The sequence below is a fragment of the Chiloscyllium plagiosum genome, chromosome 19, assembly GCF_004010195.1.
Source record: "Chiloscyllium plagiosum isolate BGI_BamShark_2017 chromosome 19, ASM401019v2, whole genome shotgun sequence".
In the NCBI taxonomy this organism is placed as follows: Eukaryota; Metazoa; Chordata; class Chondrichthyes; order Orectolobiformes; family Hemiscylliidae; genus Chiloscyllium; species Chiloscyllium plagiosum.
Window position 1 is genome coordinate 48,928,848 of NC_057728.1, and position 25,457 is coordinate 48,954,304.

Here is a 25,457-nt window from a genome sequence, read left to right on the forward strand (position 1 = left end):
CGCAGTAACCCTTAAACTCTCTTTAAACTCCCACATCTGACAAGAAGTACATATCACTGCAAAGGCCATTTTTGCTCCTTCACAATCTAACAGACCCAGAAATAAAACCATCTTATTCCTCTACAAACACTGCCCCCAGGTTAAATTAATAGCTATGGCTTACATTTTAAGTTTAATCAAGAGACGTATCTCCAAAAACATATAATCAAGAAAGAACCCACTGCACTCACTAATACAACCTTTCTTTTGGACAGACTTAAAACTACAGTTAACTTATCTGATTCTGTGCTGTGAACTTCGCCCAACAGTCCCTCCAAGATTAGTTGTGAATTTCACTGTTTGTTAATTTTCCCAGATGCACTCCGATGTCCAGCAATACACGAATTCAAACAGCAAAGGCAGTAACTGTGCAGGTTTTCTCTCTCTCTCTCCTGCACTGACCTCACCTTGTGCTTCCTTTGTCTGCTCTTCTTCCTGTTAAAAGTGCTGTTGTTTTGACTTTTTTTTTCCAAAGTTCCAAAACAATGTAACAGCATATAAAACAGTAATTGCTGCTCCTGGAATTCAAGGAAATCACCTCCAACACCTAAAATACCTCAAAAAGAAAGGAGCAGCTCTTACAGGCAGAAATGTTTCCCGTCCTACATCTTGGATTGCCCAGAATTTGTGACAAAATTGTGAATTTTCAAGTTTACTGGTACAAACTTGATATAGTAAAGTCAAGATATAGATGCGGGTCTGGATCATTTGGCTACCTGCATCTTCTTAACTATGCAAGATCGTGGCTAATCATGGCCTCAACTCCACTTTTTTCGTCAGTCTCCTATAAACCTTCACTCCTGTCAAAGAAAGGCCTAACTCACCCTGCATGTTTCAATATGATCAACTATCATTCTTCTGCACTCCAATGAGTGTATGTCCAATTTTACCCTATTTGACATCCCTTCCTGGCTAGTTGATTTGTGGTTTTAATTTTAATAAGTAAACATTATCTCCAGTTGGGAGGTTAATCGCTGGAGAAAATCTTTCGGTTTTGAATAACACGGAGGCTGATTTCATAGTAAGAAAATCTTTAAACTCTTGGCCTTCAAGATGAAGCTGTTTGCTTACAATAAGTATATTTGTACAAAAATATTAAGAATACTCACTGGTAGGTGTCCGTGGAGTTCTCGGAATATCTAATTCATTTTGTGGTTCATTTCTTTCCACAACTGGCTCTTCCACAACACTTATACTGTTTGACTGCATGATATCCTGCAGCAAGTTGAAAATCTCTTCTGCTCGTGGACATTTGAAAGCAAAGATGCCTAAAGAACAACGGATAAACATTAAAGATCTAATATGCAAATAATTCAAGACATTTTGAAAGCTCTGACAAAATTGACATGTGCACTGCTATATATTTTTAAATTGACATTTTTACAAGTGTAATTAAAGTACAAATTTATATATCGATTTTAATATAACAAAATATTGCAAGTTTCGCCGGATTCTTCTAAAACAAAGTATGATACTGAGCGTCATAAAAAGGTATTTAGATAGCTAACAAAATTCTTGGTCACAGTGGTAAATTTTGAGATATGTGCAAAGAGGAAAAGTGTGATAGAGATGTTTGGTGCATATCCTAGATACCGAAGACATGGCTAACAAAGGTGGAGCAATTAAAGTCAAGGATGTACAAGAGCCAGAATTAGATATACACAAATATTTTGAGAGTTATAGGGCTGAAGTAGCTGACAGGGATAGGGAGGAACAAGGTCGTACAGTGATTTGAAAACAATTATGAAAATTTTAAAATCATGATATTGATGTCAATGGTGCAATTGTGTTTTATGATGCACAAAGCATCCTCCCTCCCTTAAAGATATTGAATCCATGCTGGAGTTATGGCTTCCAAGATCTCTGCTGACTGTCTAGCATTTCACCCAAGTTGCCATTATTCTTTCGAGACTTGAGATAGAGAGCTGGCAGATTACTCATCCTATGCGGTTCTCTGGCCAGGAATTTTTTCAGCAGACATAGAGTCCTAGAAATGCACAGCACGGAAACAGACCCTTCGGTCCAACTCGTCCATACTGACCAGATATACTAAATTAATGTACTCCTATTTGCCAGCACTTGGCCCATACCCCTGTCAACCCTTCGCATTCATGTACCGATCCATTTGCCTTTTAAATGGTAGCCATGATGTGGAGGTGCCAATGTTGGACTGGGGTGGACAAAGTTTAAAATCACACAACACCAGATTATAGTCCACCAGGTTTATTTGGAAATAGCATGACCATTCTAAAAGATGGAAGACTAAATTTATTTAATATTACATTCCATGACACTACAATCCTGTTGCTATAAAGTCTGTGTCTTATGATTCTGCTCCACAACCACCTGAAGAAGCAGCAATTTGAAAGCTAGTGCTTCCAAATAAACCTGGTGGACTAAAACCCGGTGTTGTGTGATTTTTAACTCTTAAACGTTGTAATTGTAGCAGCCTCCACCACTTCCTCGAGCAGCTCATTTCAGACACACACCGAAATCAGGATTAGTCCAATCCCATCCCAGTGTCACCAAAGCAAATTAAAGCAACCCAACTGAGAATCCGATAACACAGCACAGACCACGAATCAAGTGTTTGTAATCCATACAGCTCAGCTATCTACTGGATAAACAATAAACCACCGTAGAGAACCACATGCAGACTCTTACTAGTTTTTAATAATTAACATAAAACACAGTGCTAGGTTTAAGGGACAAAAAAAAAAGATAAACTGTCACAAAATTGGAAGAAAAACCCCACAAATTTCATGATACTATGGAGGGATGGGGTTTTCGGTCAGTGGCTGGGCATTTCTGTACATAGAGACATACAATTGATGGCCTGTCTGAGAAATTACATGCAGTAAAGGCAGGCACTAATATTAGCCATCTCCCCAGCATTGTGCCTCTTTGCAATGAACAGCAGAGGGAGCTTCACTTACCACTACATGTACAGAAAGAAACCCTGTAACGTCCACCTCTCCCAGCATTTTGATTTATCCTTCCATTGTAAGCATTAAGTCAGAGTCAACATTGTTAATTCAATTATTAAATGCTAGAAATGATTATTTTCTTAAACACCAAGACTGGATCATGACTTTTATATGCAGAATAAGTTTCATATACTTTTACCACAGAAACACCAACGAGCATGTAAATTCATGCAAGATGCTACTGAATGAAAAACATGCAGTCCAGGAGAACCAAATTGCAAACATCAAACATCAAAATGCATTTGTATATAATTTAATTTCTCTGAAATGCTTCAAGCGGACTCAAACAATTAGAATTTAAAGTCACCTGTACTCAAGTACAGAAGTATACTAGTAGTGAAAAATGTACAATATCGCCAATCCCAGTGCCATCTTAGGTACAAAAGTAGCTAGGTACAAAATCTTAAGCACAAAGTAGAAAGTTAAAGAGTCCTTTATGAAAAGTTGTGTTTCCTTGAAAAAGGTTAACAAATGAAACAAATACAGAAAGATAAATAATTTCTATTACAAAATTAAGCTGTTCATGTCTGTCAGAACTCAACTTTGCAGCATCCCCAGTAAAATCACGTGTTTCAACAGCTAACAGATAAGAAACAGATATGACCAGTCACAAGATACTCTTGCCTTTAAACAAAATATAGAAACATTGATGTGCTGCTATAAAGCTTTGGTCTAATATGTTGAACTTCCTCATGCACACAAACTAATGTAGATTTGAAGGATCAAATGACAAACCAAGATGATATTCGACTGTTACATTCAGTTATGAGGTAAAAACAATGACTGCAGATGCTGGAAACCAGATTCTGGATCAGTGGTGCTGGAAGAGCACAGCAATTCAGGCAGCATCCGAGGACGGGCTTTTGCCCGAAACGTCGATTTTGCCTGTCCTCGGATGCTGCCTGAATTGCTGTGCTCTTCCAGCACCACTGATCCACATTCAGTTATGAGACAGCACTACTTGGGCAATCGTGACAGGTTCATGGTTCATCAAAAATAAACAGCTTTTATTAGAATTTAAAGTCACCTGTACTCAAATACAGAAGTATACTAGTAGTGAAAAATGTACAATATCGCCAATGGATTACTGATCTAACTCTAATGATGACATCTCAAACATTTCATTCATATTGTTTAGAAGTTAATGATCCAAATAGGTTTGCCCCCAAGTGCCAGCAAAAATGTTTAAAAGTGTCTACTGTCAGGTGGCTCCCAAAGAAGGTAGTGCTGGCACGTTAGGGGGCAAACCTATTTGGACCAATTAGGTTTCCTACATAGGTATTAAAAAAAAGATCAACCAGCTAACTTGTTTTCATCAGATGTTACTAAACAGGGAAGATAGTAGATTAAAATGAAGTATTTTAAATCATGCTCCAATTAACAATAGTCTCATGATCAGTGATAACAGAAAAACAGATTTAAAAAACTAGAGCATGGCTTAAAAAAGACATTTTAATTTACATTTTGTTTTATATTCATCAGGACAATTTACAAAATTACAAATGCAAACTGGGGCAGCAATAGTTTTTATAGCATTGTATTGGAAAATGCACTAATTAGATAATAATTGACAAATTCAATCAAATTCAAACTGAAATCAGGAAAATCGACTGATTTGCCAAGGCACGTCCCCAAGAATCAGCCAGAGAATGTCTGGTGCCTTTTTCATCCCATTAAAACAGGCAGTGTTTACATGTTACTCTTCTTTGCAGGGAAGTGTATGCAAGTGTGCCACTCTGATCATCAAATCTACAAGTTGCTTTGGCCAATCTGAAAACAAACTAGAACAATCCATCTAAAGAAAATATTTATTGTAACAGTGTAAAACTGACTTAATTGGTCATACATAACCTATAAAATGTTACATAAATCAAGGTAATAGATAGCATCTGGATTGCAATATTACTAGTAAAATTCACCATTGTCCGAGGGAAGGGGGGGGGGGGAAGGAAGGAAGGAGGGAGGGAGAAAGTGTGGGGGTGCGAGAGAGAGACAGAGCACGAGAGACAGAGCACGAGAGACAGAGCACGAGAGACAGAGCACGAGAGACAGAGCACGAGAGACAGAGCACGAGAGACAGAGCACGAGAGACAGAGCACGAGAGACAGAGCACGAGAGACAGAGCACGAGAGACAGAGCACGAGAGACAGAGCACGAGAGACAGAGCACGAGAGACAGAGCACGAGAGACAGAGCACGAGAGACAGAGCACGAGAGACAGAGCACGAGAGACAGAGCACGAGAGAGAGCGAACACAAGCGAGAGAATGAGAACACGAGAGAGAGCGAGAGCGCGAGAGAGCGCGAAAGAGAGAGTAAACACGAGCAAGAGAGAGAGAGCGCGAGAGAGAGAGCACGCGCGAGAGAGAGCACGCGCGAGAGAGAGCACGCGCGAGAGAGCACGCGCGAGAGAGAGCACGAGAGAGAGCGTGAGAGGGAGTGCGAGAGAGCGCGAGAGCGCGAAAGAGAGAGCAAACACGAGCGAGAAAGAACGCGCGAGTGAGAGCGAGAGAGAGCGCGAGAGCGCGCGAGAGGGAGAGCGTGAGAGCGCGCGAGCGGGAGAGCGTGAGAGCGCGCGAGCGAGAGAGAGCGAGAGAGCGCGAGAGAGACAGCGCGCGAGAGAGACAGCGCGCGAGAGAGACAGCGCGCGAGAGAGACAGCGCGCGAGAGAGACAGCGCGAGAGAGAGACAGCGCGAGAGAGACACAGCGCGAGAGAGACAGCGCGAGAGAGAGCCAGCGCGATAGAGAGACAGCGCGAGAGAGAGACAGCGCGAGAGAGAGACAGCGCGAGAGAGAGACAGCGCGAGAGAGAGACACCGCGCGAGAGACAGCGCATGAGAGAGACAGCGCGCGAGAGAGAGACAGCGCGCGAGCGACAGACCGCGCGAGCGAGAGACAGCGCGAGAGAGAGAGACAGCGCGCGAGCGAGAGACAGCGCGCGAGAGAGAGACAGCGCACAAGAGAGAGACAGCGCGGGAGAGAGAGACAGCGCGCGAGAGAGACAGCGCGCGAGAGAGACAGCGCGCAAGAGAGCGCGCGAGAGAGACAGCGCGCGAGAGAGAGACAGCGCGAGAGAGAGACAGCGCGAGAGAGAGACAGCGCGTGAGAGAGACACCGCGCGAGAGACAGCGCGTGAGAGAGACAGCGCGCGAGAGAGAGACAGCGCGCGAGCGAGAGACAGCGCGCGCGAGAGACAGCGCGCGAGAGAGAGACAGCGCGAGAGAGAGAGACAGCGCGAGAGAGAGACAGCGCGCACGAGAGAGACAGACAGCGAGTAAGCGCGAGAGAGCGCAAGCGAGAGAGCGAGAGCACACTAGCGAGAGAGAGAGAGAGCGAGAGAGAACACGAGCGAGAGAGAACACGAGCGAGAGAGAGAGAGAGCGAGAGAGAGAGAGAGCGAGCTCGCGAGAGAGCGAGAGACCTAGCTCGCGAGAGAGCACGAGAGAGAGAGCAGGAGAGACAGAGCAGGAGAGACAGAGCAGGAGAGACAGAGCACGAGAGACAGAGCACGAGAGACAGAGCACGAGAGAGAGCGAACACGAGCGAGAGAATGAGAACACGAGAGAGAGCGAGAGCGCGAGAGAGCGCGAAAGAGAGAGTAAACACGAGCAAGAGAGAGAGAGCGCGAGAGAGAGAGAGAGAGTGAGAGAGCACGAGAGAGAGAGCACGCGTGAGAGAGAGCACGCACGAGAGAGCACGTGCGAGAGAGCACGAGAGAGAGCGCGAGAGAGCGCGAGAACGCGAAAGAGAGAGCAAACACGAGCGAGAAAGAACGCGCGAGAGTGAGAGCGAGAGAGCGCGAGAGCGCGCGAGAGGGAGAGCGTGATAGCGCGCGAGCGAGAGAGCGCGAGAGCACACGAGCGAGAGCGCGAGAGCACACGAGCTAGAGAGCGCGAGAACACATGCGCGTGAGACAGCGCGCGAGAGAGACAGCGCGCGAGAGAGACAGCGCGCGAGAGAGACAGCGCGCTAGAGAGACAGCGCGCGAGAGAGACAGCGCGCGAGAGAGACAGCGCGCGAGAGAGACAGCGCGCGAGAGAGACAGCGCGCGAGAGAGACAGCGCGCGAGAGAGACAGCGCGCGAGAGAGACAGCGCGCGAGAGAGACAGCGCGCGAGAGAGACAGCGCGCGAGAGAGACAGCGCGCGAGAGAGACAGCGCGCGAGAGAGACAGCGCGCGAGAGAGACAGCGCGCGAGAGAGACAGCGCGCGAGAGAGACAGCGCGCGAGAGAGACAGCGCGCGAGAGAGACAGCGCGCGAGAGAGACAGCGCGCGAGAGAGACAGCGCGCGAGAGACAGCGCGCGAGAGAGAGACAGCGCGCGAGAGAGACAGCGCGCGAGAGACAGCGTGCTAGAGAGAGACAGCGCGCGAGAGAGAGACAGCGCGAGAGAGAGAGACAGCGCGAGAGAGAGAGAGACAGCGCGAGAGAAAGAGACAGCGCGCGAAAGGAACAGCGCGTGCGAGAGAGACAGCGCGCAAGAGAGACAGCGCGCGAGAGAGACAGCGCGCGAGAGAGACAGCGCGCGAGAGAGACAGCGCGCGAGAGAGACAGCGCGCTAGAGAGAGACAGTGCGCGAGAGAGAGACAGCGCGCGAGAGAGAGACAGCGCGCGAGAGAGAGACAGCGCGCGAGAGAGGGACAGCGCGCGAGAGAGGGACCGCGCGCGAGAGAGGGACAGCGCGCGAGAGAGGGACAGCGCGCGAGAGAGGGACAACGAGAGAGGAGAAAGACAGCGCGAGAGAGAGACAGCGGGAGAGAGAGAGACAGCGTGCGAGAGGGACAGCGCGCGAAAGGGACAGCGCGCGCGAGAGAGACAGCGCGCGAGAGAGAGACAGCGCGCGAGAGAGAGACAGCGCGCAAGAGAGAGACAGCGCGAGAGAGAGACAGCGGGAGAGAGAGAGACAGCGTGCGAGAGGGACAGCGCGCAAAAGGGACAGCGCGCGCGAGAGAGAGACAGCGCGCGAGAGAGAGACAGCGCGCGAGAGAGAGACAGCGCGCGAGAGAAAGACAGCGCGCGAGAGAGAGACAGCGCGCGAGAGACAGCGCGCGAGAGAGACAGCGCGCGAGAGAGACAGCGCGCGAGAGAGAGACAGCGCGCGAGAGAGAGACAGAGCGCGAGAGAGACACAGAGCGCGAGTGAGGGACAGCGCGCGAGAGAGGGACAGCGCGCGAGAGAGGGACAGCGCGCGAGAGAGGGACAGCGCGCGAGAGGGACAGCGCGCGAGAGAGGGACAGCGCGCGTGAGAGGGACAGCGCGCGAGAGAGGGACAGCGCGCGTGAGAGGGACAGCGCACGTGAGACGGACAGCGCACGCGAGAGAGACAGCGCGAGAGAGAGACAGCGCGAGAGAGAGACAGCGCGAGAGAGCGACAGCGCGAGAGAGCGACAGCGCGAGAGAGAGACAGCGAGAAAGCATGAGAGTGCGCGAGCGAGAGCACACTAGCGAGAGAGAGAGAGCGAGAGAGAACATGAGCGAGAGAGAGAGAGAGCGAGAGAGAGAGAGCACGAGAGACAGAGCACGAGAGAGAGAGCACGAGAGAGAGAGCACGAGAGACAGAGCACGAGAGACAGAGCGCGAGAGACAGAGCGCGAGAGACAGAGCACGAGAGACAGAGCACGAGAGACAGCGAACACGAGCGAGAGAATGAGAACACGAGAGAGCGCGGGAGAGAGAGCACGCGAGAGAGAGCACGCGCGAGAGAGAGCACGAGAGAGAGCGCGAGAGAGAGAGCGCGAGAGAGCGCGAGAACGCGAAAGAGAGAGCAAACACGAGCGAGAAAGAACGCGCGAGAGTGAGAGCGAGAGAGAGCGCGAAAGCGCGCGAGAGGGAGAGCGTGAGAGCGCGCAAGTGGAGAGAGCGCGAGAGCACATGAGCGAGAGAGCGCGAGAGCACACGAGCAAGAGAGCGCAAGAACACGCGCGTGAGACAGCGCGCGAGAGAGACAGCGCGCGAGAGAGACAGCGCGCGAGAGAGAGACAGCGCGCGAGAGAGAGACAGCGCGCGAGAGAGAGAGCGCGAAAGAGCGCGAGAGCGCGAAAGAGAGAGCAAACACGAGCGAGAAAGAGCACGCGAGAGTGAGAGCGAGAGAGAGCGCGCGAGAGTGAGAGCGAGAGAGAGCGCGCGAGAGGGAGAGCGCGAGAGAGAGCGCGCGAGAGAGAGCGCGAGAGACAGAGCGCGAGAGAGAGAGCGCGAGAGAGAGCGCGAGACCGCGAGAGAGCGAGACCGCGAGAGAGCGAGAGCGAGAGAGAGAGAGCGAGTGCGAGCGCAAGAGAGCGCGAGAGAGCGCGAGAGAGCGCGAGAGAGCGCGAAAGAGAGAACAAACACGAGCGAGAAAGAGCGCGAGAGAGTGAGCGAGAGAGAGCGCGAGAGGGAGAGAGCGAGAGAGCGCGCGAGCGAGAGAGTGCGAGAGCACACGAACGAGAGAGCGCGAGGACACATGCGTGAGAGGGACAGCGCGCGCGAGAGAGACAGCGCGGGCGAGAGAGAGACAGCGCGCGAGAGACAGCGCGCGAGAGAGAGACAGCGCGCGAGAGACAGCGCGCGAGAGAGAGACAGCGCGCGAGAGACAGCAGAGCGTGAACGTGAGAGCGAGAGCGAACGTGTCAGAGCGAGAGCGAACGTGAGAGAGAGCGAGAGTGAACGTGAGAGCGAGAGCGAACGTGTCAGAGCGAGAGCGAACGTGAGAGTGACAGCAAACGTGAGAGAGCACGAACGTGAGAGAGCGAGAATGAACGTGAGAGAGCGAGTGAGAGAGCGAGTGTGAACGTGAGAGCGAGAGCGAGAGAGCGAGTGTGAACGTGAGAGCGAGAGCGAGAGTGAATGTGAGTGCGAGAGCAAACGTGAGAGAGAGCGAGAGCGAACATGAGAGAGCGAGAGCGAACGAGAGAGCGAGAGTGAATGAGAGAGCGAGAGTGAACGAGAGCGCGAGAGAGCGAGAGTGAACATGAGAGCGAGAGTGAACGTGAGAGTGAACGTGAGAGCGAACGTGAGAGCGAGAGCGAACGTGAGAGAGCGAGAGTGAACATGAGAGCGAGAGCGAGAGCGAACGTGAGAGCGAACGTGAGAGAGAGCGCGAGCGTGAGAGAGCGCGAGCGTGAGAGAGCGCGAGCGTGAGCGAGAGCGCGAGCGTGAGAGAGAGCGCGAGCGTGAGAGAGAGAGCGTGAGCGTGAGAGAGAGAGCGCGAGCGTGAGAGAGAGCGAGCATGAGAGAGAGCGCGAGAGTGAGAGAGCAAGCAAAAGCGAGCGTGGGAGAGAGCAAGAGTGAGAACGAGCGTGAGAGAGTGAGTGAACATGAGAGAGAGCGAGAGTGAGCGTGAGAGCGAGCGTGAGAGCGAGCGTGAAAGAGAAAGCAAGAGTGAGCGTGAGAGCAAGAACGAGTGTGAGAAAGTGAGAGTGCGAGTGCGAGTGAGAGAGCGCGAGAGAGAGAGAGAGCGCGAGAGAGAGAGAGCACGAGAGAGAGAGAGAGAGAGAGAGAGAGAGATGACTGGTGGTAGTTTAACCGGAGGGTCACCAAGCCTCAGGCAAGGTTGAGAAGGTGGGACCTTCATGGTAATCTCAAGCCCATATGGGAATTGAACCCATGCTAAATAACCATTTCCAAATTTCTTAGCACAAACACTTTGAATTAAAACACCAACTAGTATTAATGTTCAGCCTAATCATGCCATAATTACTTCTCCCAATGGTAGTATCATAACCCAGTTTCAAATTACACAATAAACCTTGTGCTTGAAGTATGTTTATCCCTGCTTTCCAACTTGCTAATTTTAGTTACAAAATCAACACAAGCATACTAGTGGGCGGCACGGTGGCTAGCACTGCTGCCTCACAGCGCTGGAGACCCGGGTTCAATTCCCGCCTCAGGCGACTGACTGTGTGGAGTTTGCACATTCTCCCCGTGTCTGCGTGGGTTTCCTCCGGGTGCTCCGGTTTCTTCCCACAGTCACAAAGTTGTGCAGGTCATGTGAATTGGCCATGCTAAGTTGCCCGCAGTGTTAGGTAAGGGGTAAATGTAGGGCTAGGGGTGGGTTTCGCTTCGGCGGGGCAGTGTGGACTTGTTGAGCCGAAGGGCCTGTTTCCACACTGTAATGTAATCTAATGTATAATTTTAAAATTGAGACTCACTATGTCTCTTTGTCCAGTTCCATTCATCCAATCTTTAAGATTGAGTTCTTCATTCAATGTGCAGTGCCATGAAAAATAAACTATTCACAATCTGAACATCCTCATTCGTTGTGTAAACAATACCCTTAGGCTTATGAAGTCGAAAAGTGATATGCTGGAAAAGGACAGCAGGTCAGGTAGCATGTGAGGAGCAGGAGAGTCAACATTTCGGGCAGAAGCTCTTCATCAATTCATTCCTGCTGAAGGGCTTATGCCTGAAACATCGACTTTCATGCTCCTCGGATGCTGCCGGACCTGCTGTGTTTGCCCAGTGTCTCACTTTTTGACTCTGGTCTCCAGCATCTGCAGTCCTCACTTTCAGTATCTGAGGAATTCAATCTACCAAATTTCTAACCTAAGGCTTTTCTACGTAAATAGAATAGATTCACTGCCTACATAGGGCCTTACCACGAGGTACCATCTAAAAGGACAAACACTCCAGTTCTGCCCCTTCTCGACCTGCCAATTTTAATGGTACAGTGAAGGATAGAGAGTATTCATGACTTGGACTTTTGAAAAAACAGCCAAGTTCTCTCAAACAGAAAACTTAATGATTGGTTAACACAATTTTGATGCTAGATTTAGAAAAGAATGTTGGCCAGAGAACTGGACAAACTCCTTCTTCTTCGAATAATGTCACAGGATACTGTCACAGCACCAAAATATGCAAATTGCATTAAAGTTTAAAGTGTCAGCTGAAAGACACCATCACCAACAATCCCTCACTGTTACTTTAATTGTGTTTAATTCCTGATTAGAATTTGGACTAAGGATGATAACTGGATGACAGCCTTAGGGTGACCTAGCACATCAAACATTTTCAGGAAAATTAAATATTAGAACAAAATACATTTTAACTCTGCATGAAATTATTGAGAACTTTATTTTTTGCTCCCATAATTGTAATTACACAGCAATGTACAAACCAAAAAATATCTTAAATAGCTCTTAATAGTTTTTCAAGTGCAAGTATGATTGGTAAAACTGTGTGACCTCAGATCAGGAGGTTCCTTAGCCTGTGCCGAGTTAGTTCATTGCAATAAGGCACAAAAATTGCCCTCGACTCTCCTCATTTGGGAGTATTATTATTGCCAGAAACAAAAAAACATACAAGAGATCTAACTTCACATCATTATCAGTGGTCCTTTCTTAAAAGTGCTGATGTAGGATAACATCTTGATCACTTAAAAAACAAAATCTAAGAAACCCAGTCAATGCAATAAATGACTATCATTATTTTAATGCTTTCTATGTTGGATGGAATGCCATTATTTGAATATAACATACAAGATTCTTAGAGGTCTGGACAGGCTCGATGCAGAAAGGTTGTTTCCCCTGTAGGAGAGTCTAAGACCAGAGGGCATATGATAGAAAAAAGCAGCACATATTCATAACAGAGATGGGGAGCAACTTTTTCTCTCAGGGGGTTGTGAGTCTGTGCAAATCTGTGCTATTGAGACTTGATCATTAAGTATACTCAAGGCTAAGAAAGATTTTTAATCTTCAAGGGATTCAAAGATGAAGGACAAGGCAGGAAAGTGGAATTAAAAACTATCAGAGCAGTCATTGTCTCAATGAATGGCAGAGCAGACCAGAATGGCTGACTCGCCTATTTGTGCTTCTACGTTTTATGGCCTTACAATCAAACCAACGAGCACCAGAAGGCTATGGAAAAAAAGGAGGTGAGTGTGTGTGCGCGCGCACGTGCCTGTGTGTGGGGAGTAGGGGAGAGTGGGGAGAGAGAAAGACAATTAGTTGGATAAAACTAAACTGGGCACAGCAGTGAGGGACGAAATTTCATGTAAACAAGTTGAAATATACATAGGAAAAAAATAAATGAGACACATTATTGAACGAATTGTGCTGAAATTACCGATGGATAAAGAGAAACAAGATTAAAATGCCTTTTTGGACAGCAGAGCAAAGTGAAGGGACTGAATGCCTACTCATGAACCTAATCTGTGCTTGAAACCACAGTTGAAGTATAAAAATCATTATTAAATAGTCAATTGTATTTACAAATAAACAATGCACTTCAGAATTATTATATATACACATGAACGGCTCAAACTGAATTTGAAATAAGTCAACTTCTCAAAGCATACTTGTGAATACAAATTCTAAGAGACAGTTGTTCTTCTGAATCCGGTTAATAAGTGGTTGACATACCTTGCCCAGTTTGACATCTTCGGCCACTTTCAAAAGAGAAGAGGTTAGAATCATAGCCATAACGACGCAGGCAGAGGTAGGGCCATTTCACAGGATCTCTCTTCCGTGTATGTAAAATCAATTCTGTATCTGTAAGTTCCATTATACCAGAACCCAGCTCATTACCATCATCATCCACGTTAATCACCTGTGGAGAAAATACACTTTAAACCTTAGAGTTTTAAGAACTAGATACCACTTGCATAATAAAAATGTGTTCCAAAATATCAATCACTTGTGTCAATCTTAACTCCATGGAAACAGTACTTGGATTTGGGTATCATGATGCTCAACTAATCGAGAAGCAGCAGTTTTAATCCAAAAGTTCATATGATGTGGTTTCTGGATCTCCATTAGCATGGGCAAAGCTATACTGTTAAAAGCAAGGATCCTGTTTATGCTAGCGAGTTGGAAAATACTGGTGAAGGTTAGAATCCTAAATATATCCTGATTATGGTTGTAAAAGTACAGAAGTCTCTTATTTCATTTTTCTTTTTAACTCTTTTCATAACATTTTCTTTTGGCTGCAGCTTTTTCAAGAATTTTCCAATTAGCAACCATTTACAAGTAATGTATATACAACATTGTGATGCTCAACTGCATAACTTCAGGTGTAACAATGATTTCTGAATAAATTTTCAGGGATGAATAGCAAAGACGTTCCAATACATATGACCATGTTCCAGAGGGAAAGAAACATACACACACATAAAAGACTGTAGGCTTAAAACATATTACCTTAAATTTTGCTAGATGGTCATCTGGGACAGTGTCTTTATCTGGACAGCTACAAGAGCTACCCATGACTTCTTCAGAAGACCGCCTGATCTCTGAAATAAAAAACATTTGAATGTGACTTATACTCAGGTCAAAATATTAAGTGTTTTCCATTTTACATTACTTTGATTTTTTCTAAATGTCTAATTCCGTTCATAGTTAGGTTATGCTTTCACTCCATAGATGCAGCCAGACTTGCTGAGTTTCTCCAGCAATTTCTGTTTTGGTTTCAGATCTTCAGCATCCCCAGTTCTTCATTTTATTTTAGGTTTAATTTAATTTTGTTTCAAGTGTAAGAGACTGAAAGGAATCAATACTCATATTATTGTCAGACAAAAAAATAGTTTAATGCCATTATCAAGAGAACAAAGAATTAAAGTTCAGTAATCCCACCTCATCCATGAATCCAAGACATACCAAAAGTAAATGAAATAATGAATTCAAGATTATTGTGGTCATTACATGTACAGCTGTTTTCCTAAATTAAAAACCAAATATCACAACACATGCCAAGTTTAAGCAATTTACCAAATAGCTGGTTGATAGCGATAGAAAGGTTGCCAGATATGATTTTATTTAAGTTTTGTGGTGATGTAGGTAGCATATTAGCATAGGTCAAGAATTGGCTCACTAATAAAAGACATAACGTTGATATAAATGGCTAACTGTCAGCATGGCAACTAGTGGAGTGCCACAGGGATCATTGCTGAGGGCACAATTATTTACAATATAAATGACTCTGATGACAGACCAAGTTTGCAGATGACACAAAAACAGGTGAGAAGGCAAATGGTTAGGCTGACAAAGTGGCTGCAGAGGGACATACACAGGTTAAGTGAGTGGGCTTAACTTTGGTAGATGGAACACAATGTGGGGAAATATGAAGTTATGCATTTTGGCAGGAAGAAGTGGGGAGTATTATTTAAATGGAGGAAGACTTAGAAAGCTGCCGCATAAAGGGACTTGGGGGTCCTCATGCATAAATCACAAAAAGATAACACAAATTCAGTAGGTAATAGGGAAGGCAAATTGAACATTGATTTTTATTTCAGAGGGAATGAAGTATAAAAATAGGGAACTCTTAGTGGAATTATATAAGGCACTAGTTAGACCATACATGGAATACTGGAAAAAGCTTTGAGCTCCTTATCTAAGGAAAGATATAGAAGCATTGGAGGCAGTCAGATAATTCACTAAGTTGATTCCAGGCATGGAGGGATTCTCATGAGGGGTGGTTGGTAGGTTGGGCCTGTACCTATTGAAGTTTAGAAGAATAAGAGGCAACCTCAGCTATACATTCAACATTCTTAGTAGGTTTGACAGGGTAGATGCTGAGAGGTTGTTTCACTTCTGGGCGAGTCTAGAATCAGATGGCATAATCTCAAAGTAATGCAACAACCACTTAAAACAACAATGAGGAGTTTTATTTTTCTCATATGGTCGTGAATCTTTACTACAGTGGGTTGTAAAGGCTGGGTTGTAACGCACAGTTCAGGCTCAGATAGACAGACTTATTATTAGTTATATATTATTATTATTAGTAGTAAGAGAATCAAGGTCTATGGGGAAAGGGTAGGAAAGTGGATTTGAGAATGATCAGATCAGCCATGAACTCACTGAATGGCACAGCAAACTCAACAGGCTGAATGGCCTACTGTTGCTCCTACATCTGACGTATCTTCAATAACTGAAATGGATTCAGAATGAAGACAGAACACCAATGTTAAATTTCATTTTCTAAGTATTCTGTAATCTGAATAAGCAATCATAAATGACTAACTTTGCATAAATGAGGAAGAATTCAGATTGATTGGAAGGAAAAAAGTGATCTGTGTTTATGAGCAACATAAGTAGACTTGGTTTGACTGTGTTTTAAAACTGTGGTGGTGTTTGTCAAAAATACATTTCTTATACGTATTCCCTTTATATTTTGCAGGTGAGAAGTTCAAAAAGGTTTGTACAAAGGTTAATCATTTCAAGTGGAATTGTTGCAATTTAAAGTTGGTTGTTTTGGCTGCTATTTTTCTAGTAACTGATTTTATGATACATTCAATACACTACAATACTGATTGAGGTACAGGTGCAGATCTACAGCAGGAAGAAAGCAATTATGACAAACTTTTCATCAGAAATTTCTAACCAAACTTACTGACTTAAATTTATCAACAAATGAACAGAATTGGGAAATTAGATCCTCAAAGGGCTGATAAAAATTCCACATTTGCTATTTAGTTAAGATAAGTTGATAGCCCTATCCGATGGAACTGTGAAATTTTTAGGTCTGAACGCTGGTCTAAAGAAAGTCAGAATTTTGATTTAGTCATGAGTAATCACTGCCCCAGAACCTAGAAGATTGCATCCTGGCTTATATGAAACTGTTTGGACAGTATCACTACAAAGCCTGTACACTCCATTCCCCCAAACCCACTACACCCACAACCCCTTCAAAAGATCTAGGAAATCAAGATTTCATGCTTGACTTGCTTTGAAATTCTTTGGCTAAGCATCTAATTACTCTGGATTCTTTCTTTGATAGATGGCAATCTTTCCCTTTACTCTTAATATGAGGGTCAACATAAACTGCGAAGGATTATTGTAAATACTTAGTGAAAGAGAAAGTCAGGTGCAAAAATATTTCATCCAATCATTTGCTTTCTCACTGCTAATATCTCTAGCAGGAAATTTGTGAAATGCATAAACTTCATATGTACAGAATACATATTTTCTAACCCTATAGTTCAGTACATTTAATAGTTACAATAAAAACTTTAATTGCATAACGAACCCAATTCATTTAAAGTAGACTACAGTAACATACTGTCTATAAAATCATACATGCTTTTCTCAGTCTCGTAAGTATATCAGTTACCATTTCAAAGATAGAATTGTGCACTTGAAATTGCATTGTTCTGTCATTACTGGTACTTGAGAAGGTGACTTAAAAGTAGTTCTGGGATTTACATATTAACTTGCAATCGATTCTAAAAGATGAGAAACTTAACAATCCAGGTTTGTTCAATACATCATTTCAGTTTCACGACCCTGTAATCTTTTGCTATAAATTCTGTCACATGATCTTATACTCCACAACCAACTGACGAAGGAGCAGCACTCTGAAAGTTAGTGCTTCCAAATAAACCTGTCGGACTACAATTTTGGTGTTTGCAATTTTTAACTTTGTCCACGCCAGTCCAACACCAGCTCCTCCACATCACGACTCTTTTTTTCAATCACTTTTCTGTGATGTCACATTAGTGTATGCTCAATACATCTTCTTTAGATTAGGTTAATTACGTGTCATTTTACTATATGCAGCAGTTCCAGCCCTCAATACCCAAAATTCGGGAATTTAATCCTAATAAATTTGTAAAATTGATCACCTCAACAGCTGAAGTCAACAGCCGGTACGACTTTAACCAAATGAGTTGTCTGAATAATACTTTTGATAAGAGTCTAGATTAAGTGGTCTTTTTTGCATGTGTTATGCTCATACCTCTCTTTATCCACAAACACATGATACAATGTTTGACCTGGTGTTAAGTATTGACTATCTGAAACCAGATCTTGGAATTACTAGTATCATGCAGTTTGGAATGGATAGGAGATTCTGCTAAGCGGACTTGATGATTCTGATATTCAAGCCATCAAGGCCAAAGACTTGGCTGTCCTTCCAAATGACATCCGCTTTTTGGCGATTGCTCCAGTACATCTTTTAAACAAGAACTATGAATCAAACCTAAAAGGTTGATTCAATGGGATGTGACACTCTAAAGCATTAGACATCATCTGCTTTATCTCAATTTAGATTAGATCACAGTTCACCAGGTCACCAAGTTTACTGCCCTCCAATGCTAAATAAAAGCAGATTTCTCCTGTGCCAAAGAAAAGTCATATTGGACTTTAACATTAACTCTTTTTCTCTACCAAGTGCTCCCAGAGGTGCAGAGTTTCTCCAGCAATTTCTGTTTAATTTCTGATTTCCAGTATCTGCACTATTTTGCTTCTGTTCATCTCATGATTGTTTGGAAGATATTATAGACACAAGTTAACTTGCATACATAACAATAATAATTTCAGCCATACTACAAGCAGTAACTGATAACGTAAAATAGATGCATTTCAATGCGAATGACAATATGTCAATTTAAACAGTAAATCTATAACTATGAATCGTTCGTCAAGTACACTGGGTTGCAGTATATATAGGTTATTTAAAACCAATTCAGCTGCAATGTTAAGGTTTTGGATTTCAAGGCAATGAACAGCTGCCTGGATGTCAATGCTAAGTAACAGTTCCCATTAGCTCAAAGTCTCGAAATGGTGTGAAGTCATTAGCAAACAATGTTGTGTTATGGACATTCAAACTGATCAAACAGGCATCATGATAACTGAAGTTTGGTTAGTTCAACAAACAGACCAAATCAATTTACTGCTCCTTGCCAAACAGACAAGATTGTAATGACAAATGGACACCAACTGTCCACACAAAAAGCTTCATCACCATGAATGGACACTTCTATCCAGAAGATCTTAAAGTACTTGATTCCAAGTCTTGTCTATCCATGTTTTGAATGCAGTGCACTTAATGAAAAATGAGGGTGACCAGGGATAGTGACAGCATTATTCCTTACGCTCACTAGTGAATTTTCCAGCAAATTTACAGAACATCATTTTCTGCTTGGGAACTCTGCAGCCTTCTGGGCTAAATATCAAGTTCAAGGGCTTAAGGCACCTTCTTCCGCGTCCTTACCCCAACCCCACACACTAGGCCTTGATTTCTCTGATTAACTCCTACTCTCCACAGACGCTGCCAGATCTGCTGAGTTTTTTCCAGCAATTTCTGTTTTTGTTTCTACAGAATCAAGTTGCTCTAAGGTATGTGGATGATTGTGAAATGCCACTTAACATTTAATATCAGTTTACAGAAATAACTAACAATTTGAGAGAACTCACGATTAAAAAAAGATCTAGACTAGATTATATGGTAAACTTTGTATTGAAAATTTTTCATTTATTTAATATGGAGAATGGATATGTAGTTGGTACGCTGCAATACTTGAAGACGACGACTGACTTGATTTATCCTTTCACCCTGCATCTGCCCCAATTTATTTTCTAATTCCCTCTGCCAAGGACCGTAAGAAACTATAGAAATTTGTGTACATAGCCCAGACCATCACAGAAGCCAACCTCCCATCCATGGATTTCACTTACACTTCTCATTGCCACAGAAAGGCTGCCAACATCATCAAAGACTCCCCCCACTCCAAAAATGCTCTCTTCCAACCTAATATCAGGCAGAATCTTGAACACATGTACCAATGGATTCATGAACAACTTCTTCCCCTGCTGTTATAGACTGTTGAATGGCACAGTGGCTCAGTGATTAGACCAGCCTTGGGTAACTGTGTGTGGAGTTTGCACATTCGCCCTGTGTCTCTGTGGGTTTCCTCCGGGTGCTCCTGTTTTCTCCCACAATCCAAAGATGTGCAGGTTAGATGAACTGGCCATGCTAAATTGCCCATAATGTGAGATGCATTCGACAGGGCTAAATATAGGATAGGGGAATGGGTCTGGGTGCATTACTTTTCGGAAGATTGGTGTGGACTTGTTGGACCGAAGGGCCAGTTTCCATACTATAGGGAATCTAATCTAATCAAATAGTATCGATGTTTCTTTGTGCACCTCCAATGCAGCCGCAAGTTTGTATGCATTGTTCTGTCTAAGCATCCCTTGATCGGTATGTCTATAATCTGCCTGTACTGCTTGCATTACAAAGCTCTTCACTGTACTCAGGTACATGTGAACACAACAAATCAAATCAGATCTTCCAACTACTCATTGAAATATGCAAGATTCTGAAGGGGTTCGGAAGGATGGACACTGGCAGGAGTGTTTCCTCTTCAGGAGGATTTCAGTCTTGGGCGACTCCCTGTGTGGAGTTGGCACATTTTTTTCCTTGTCTACATGAGTTTCCTCCCAAAATCCAATGATGTGCAGATTAGGTGAATTGGCCATGCTAAATTGCCCATAATGTTTAGGGATGTGTAGGTTAGTTACATTAGTCAGGGGAAACAGAGTAATAGGGTAGGGGAATAGGCCTGGGTGGGTTATTCTTCAGAGGGCCAATGTGGATTTGCTGGGCCAACCTGTTCCCACACGGTAGGGATTCTATTCTACAAACTTATGAAAAATAAAAACAGGCTTCAAACTAATGGTATTTTACAGCAAATAGTACACCAATAATCGAGGTGTCCTTTATAAATTTCAAATAATCTTTCACCCTTTATAATTTAAGTTTATCTTTACTGCTGAATTAACACAACGGCGACATGATTGGATTAAAGGACTTGTGCTCTAAGATAAGTAATGATGCAATTTTATTAGCATTCATGAGATGATCTTATCAGCCACCTAGATGTAGATTCCTGTAACGTTACAATCTCTTACAACGTTTTGGTCTTTCAAAAACTTCCTTCAGCCTAACTGTAAGCAAATATTCTCTTCTGGAGTTCTTTTCCATTGGAAGGAGAATCACAGCCAAATCCTTACATATGATGGAAGGTTTTGTGCACAGGAGAAAGAAAGGTTATTTGAAGAGATCGTACAAGCTCCTTTAACATGGTGACCAAAAAAAAATTCCGCAACAAAAAGAAATTCTATATTTTGTTACCCTGAAACTTGGAATTGTGCAATGATACGATTGAGAAATGTCTCAGGTTTACTGTTGATTCAATAAAACTTGACATGGTCCTTACACTGATGAATAAATACGAGAGTGCACAAAAACAGTCAATGCGATGACTTAGACAGTTGCAAAATGGCACACTCATCTGCAGCACAATCTAAATCTCTGATTTATTTTGAATTATCAGCTTCAGTGTATCAGGTTCTGAGACCCTTACTGGGTTAACTTGCCCTATACTGCAGCAGAGATGCAAGTTTTAGTGAAAAAGCCCCAAACAATGCCTGAATTTCCTTCTGTGTCCTTACGTATTTCTTTCCAACAGACTTTTTTATTCATTCACATCTTGCCCACACCTAATTGTCCAGAGGGCAGTTGAGAGTCAATCACATTAATGTGGATGTGGAGTCACACATAGGCCAGGCCAGGTAAAGATGACAGTTTCCTTTCCAAAAGAATATTAGTGAACCAGATAGGTTTTTCCAATAATCGACAATATAGAGTCATAGAGATGTACAGCATGGAAACATCGACCCTTCGGTCCAATTTGTCCATGCCGACCAGATATCCCAACCCAATCTAGTCCCACCCTCCAAACAGTTTCACGATTGTCATTATACTCTTTATTGCAGATATTTTAAAAAATTCAAACTATCGAGGACCCCAGTCAAGCAATAATACCTTTGAAAAGGTAACAAGTAGACCAAGGAAACCTGGTGGATGTCACCTAGGTAAAAACAATGACTGCAGATGCTGGAAAGCAGATTCTGGATTAGAGTGTGCTGGTAAAGCACAGCAGTTCAGGCAGCATCCACAGTGGACTTCACCAGTTTCCTCATTTCCTCTTCCCCACCTCACCCCAGTTCCAAACTTTCAGCTCTGCACTGTCCCCATGACTTGTCCTATCTGCCTATCTTCCTTTCCACCTATCCACTCCATCCTCCTCTCTGACCTATCACCTTCATCCCACCCCCACTCACCTATTGTACTCTATGCTACTTTCTCCCCACCCTCACCCTCCTCTCATTTATCTCTCCACCCTTCCGGCACTCTACCTGTATTCCTGATGAAGGGCTTTTGCCCGAAACATCGATTTTCCTGCTCCTTGGATGCTGCCTGAACTGCGGTGGATGTTACCTACCTAGACTTCCAAAAGACCTTTCATAAGGAGGCTGCTGAATAAGGTGAGGGCCCATGGTGTTTGAGGTGAGCTACTGGTAGGATTGAGGATTGGCTGTCTGACAGAAGGCAGAGAGTTGGGATAAAACGTTCTTTTTCAGAATGGCAGCTAGTGATAAGTGGTGCTCCAGAGGGTTCAGTGTTGGGGGCGCAGCTGTTCACTTTATATATTAATGATCTGGACGAAGGGACTGGGGGCATTCTGGCGAAGTTCACTGATGATACGAAGTTAGGCGGACAGGCAGATAGTACTGAGGAGGTGGGGAAGCTGCAGAAAGATTTAGACAGTTTAGGAGAGTGGCCCAAGAAATGGCTGATGAAATTCAATTGAGTAAATGCGAGGTCTTGCACTTTGGAAGAAAGAACACAGACATGGACTATTTTCTAAACGGTGAGAAAATTCATAAAACCAAAGTACCAAGGGATCTGGGAGTGCTTGTCCAGAAGTCTCTAAAGGCAGACTTGCAGGTTTAGTCCGTGGTTAAGAAAGCAAATGTAATATTGTCATTTATCTCAAGAGGGTTGGAATGTAAAAGCAGTGATGTTCTGCTGAGACTTTATAAATCTCTGGTTAGGCCCCAATTAGAATACAGTTTCCAGTTTTGGACCCCACACCTCAGGAAGGATATACTGGCACTGGAGCACATCCAGCGGAGATTCACACGGATGGATCCCTGAAATGGTAAGTCTAACATACGATGAATGGCTGAGGATTCTGGGATTGTATTCACTAGAGTTTAGAAGATTGAGGGGAGATCTAATAGAAACTTACAAGATAATGCATGGCTTAGAACAGGTGGACGCTGGGAATTTGTTTCAGTCAGGTGGGGACACTAGGACCTGTGGGGACAGCCTTACAATTAGAGGGGGTCAATTTAAAATGGAAATGAGGAGACATTTCTTCAGCCAGAGAATGGTGGGCCTGTGGAATTCATTGCCACAGAGCGCAGTGGAGGCTAGGACGTTAAATGTCTTCAAGGCAGAAATTGATAAATTCTTAATCTTGCAAGAAATTAAGGGATATGCGGAGAGTGCGGGTAAGTGACGTTGAAATGCTTATCAGCCATGATTGAATGGCGGAGTGGACTCGATGGGCTGAATGGCCTTACTTCCACTCCTATGTCTTATGGTCTTAATATCAATAGGCCTCCCCTTGATCAAGTATTTTGGTAAATTAGCTCAGGTGACCTTCATGGTTGATCCAAAACTTGTGAGAAGTAAAGTTTTCAACAGATGGGAAAAACCCAAGTCGCCAAATTCTAACTGAGGTTGTGGGAGAGCTGCTCTGTGGTAAATCTTTCCATAGTTCTAAATCTATCTTGCTAGTTAAATTACTAAAAGCCCATTATAAGTGATGGCTTAGTAGTATTATTGCTAGATGATTAATCCAGAGACATTGGTAATGTTCTGGGGACCTGGGCTTGAATTCCACTATGGTGGAATTTGAATTCGTGAAAATCGCTGGAATTAAGATTGTAATGATGACCATGAAACAGCTGTCAATTGTTGGAGAAACAAAAATCCATCTGGTTCACTAATGACCTTTATGGATGGAAATTGCTGTCCTTACCTGGTCTACATGTGACTTTCAGACTGTTAACTGCCCTCTGGTCAATAAGGGATGAGCAATAAATGATGGCTGAGCAGGCGATGCCCAGGAACAAACGATATAAAAATTAGAAGTGCTACAATCAGCTTCAACTTCTCCCATTTCAGGGACTTGCTGGTGACTTCACCTGTGAAGTGCCCCTTTGTGGCCAGGACAGGATCATGCTCAATGCTTTTGTAATCAAGCAGCCTTTTGATACTAAATGCTACAGAAGGACAGAATGGGAGGCAACAGAGAAGGGGGAGTGGCGTTTTTGATAAGGGATAGCATTACAGCTGTACTGAGGGAGGATATTCCCGGAAATACATCCAGGGAAGAAATTTGGGTGGAAATGAGAAATAAGAAAGGGATGATCACCTTACTGGGACCCCCTAATAGTCGGAGGGAAATTGAGAAACATATTTGTAAGGAGATCTCAGTTATCTGTAAGAATAATAGGGTGGTTATGGGAGGAGATTTTAACTTTCCAAACATAGACTGGGATTCCCATAGTGTTAAGGGTTTAGATGGAGAGGAATTTGCTAAGTGTGTACAAGAAAGTTTTCTGATTCAGTATGTGGATGTACCTACTAGAGAAGGTGCAAAACTTGACCTACTCTTGGGAAATAAGACAGAGCAGGTGACTGAGGTGTCAGTGTGGGAGCACTTTGGGGACAGTGACCATCATTCTATTAGATTTTAAATAGTGTTGGAAAAGGATAGACCAAATCTAAAAGTTGAATTTCTAAAGTGGAGAAAGGCCAATTTTGACAGGATTAGGCAAGAACTTTCAAAAGCTGACTGGGGGCAGATGTTCGCACTTAAAGGGACGGTTGGAAAATGGGAAGCCTTCAGAAATGAGATAACGAGAGTCCAGAGGCAGTATGTTCGTGTTAGGGTGAAAGGAAAGGCTGGTAGGGAATGCTGGATGACTAAAGAAATTGAAGGTTTGGTTAAGAAAAAGAAGGAAGCCTATGTTAGGTATAGAAAGGATAGATCAAGTGAATCCTTAGAAGAGTATAAAGGCAGTAGGCATATACTCAAGAGGGAAATCAGGAGGGCAAAAAGGGGACATAAGATAGCTTGGACAAATAGAATTAAGGAGAATCCAAAAGGTTTTTACAAATACATTAAGGACAAAAGGGTAACTAGGGAGAGAATAGGGCCCCTCAGAGATCAGCATGGCAGCCTTTGTGTGGAGCCACTAAATGAGTATTTTGCATCTGTATTTACTGTGGAAAAGGTCATGGAAAATATAGAATGTAGGGAGATAGATGGTGACATCTTGAAAAATGTCCATATTACAGAGGAGGAAGTGCCAGCTGTCTTGAAATGCATAAAAATGGATAAATCCCCAGTACCTGATCAGGTGTACCCTAGAACTCCGTGGGAAGCTAGGAAAGTGATTGCTGGGCCTTTTGCTGAGATATTTGTATCGGTAGTCACAGGTGAGGTGCCAGAAGACTGGAGGTTGGCTAACATGGTGCCACTATTTAAGATGGTAAGGACAAGCCAGGGAACTATACACCAGTGAGCCTGATGTCGGTGGTGGGCAAGTTGTTGCAGGAAATCCTGAGGTACAGGACATACACAGGAACCTCGATTATCCGAACGAGATGGGCGGGCACGATATCGTCCGGATAATTGATTGTTTGGTTAATCGATTCAACGCCTTTCCTCTGGGGCTCGGAGTGTTCTATTACGTCTGCTGCCCATTCAGGAGACTAGCAGCAACACACCGTGGGCGAGCCCTTGCCCAATCCCAAAACCTCCCACCGCCTGGCTCCCAAGCCCCGTCCAACACTGCCCCCCACCCACCCGCGATGTCCGC

The 25,457-nt window shown here is 44.3% G+C and overlaps 1 protein-coding gene across 2 annotated transcripts in view; it reads right to left on the reverse strand.

Moving 5' to 3' along the window:
• Positions 1-25,457, reverse strand: part of frs2a (fibroblast growth factor receptor substrate 2a) — an 81,255-nt gene that overhangs the window by 22,395 nt on the left and 33,403 nt on the right. The window contains exons 3-5 of one of the 2 annotated variants that reach the window (XM_043709773.1): positions 14,136-14,227; positions 13,359-13,545; positions 1,149-1,307 (exon numbers count right to left, since the gene is read on the reverse strand). In XM_043709773.1, coding sequence (XP_043565708.1) covers positions 1,149-1,307; positions 13,359-13,545; positions 14,136-14,201 — 412 coding nt within the window. In that variant the 5' untranslated portion in view covers positions 14,202-14,227. Of the gene's footprint in view, positions 1-1,148; positions 1,308-2,975; positions 3,035-13,358; positions 13,546-14,135; positions 14,228-25,457 lie in introns of those variants that run through there. The other variant, XM_043709774.1, reaches the window with a different exon arrangement.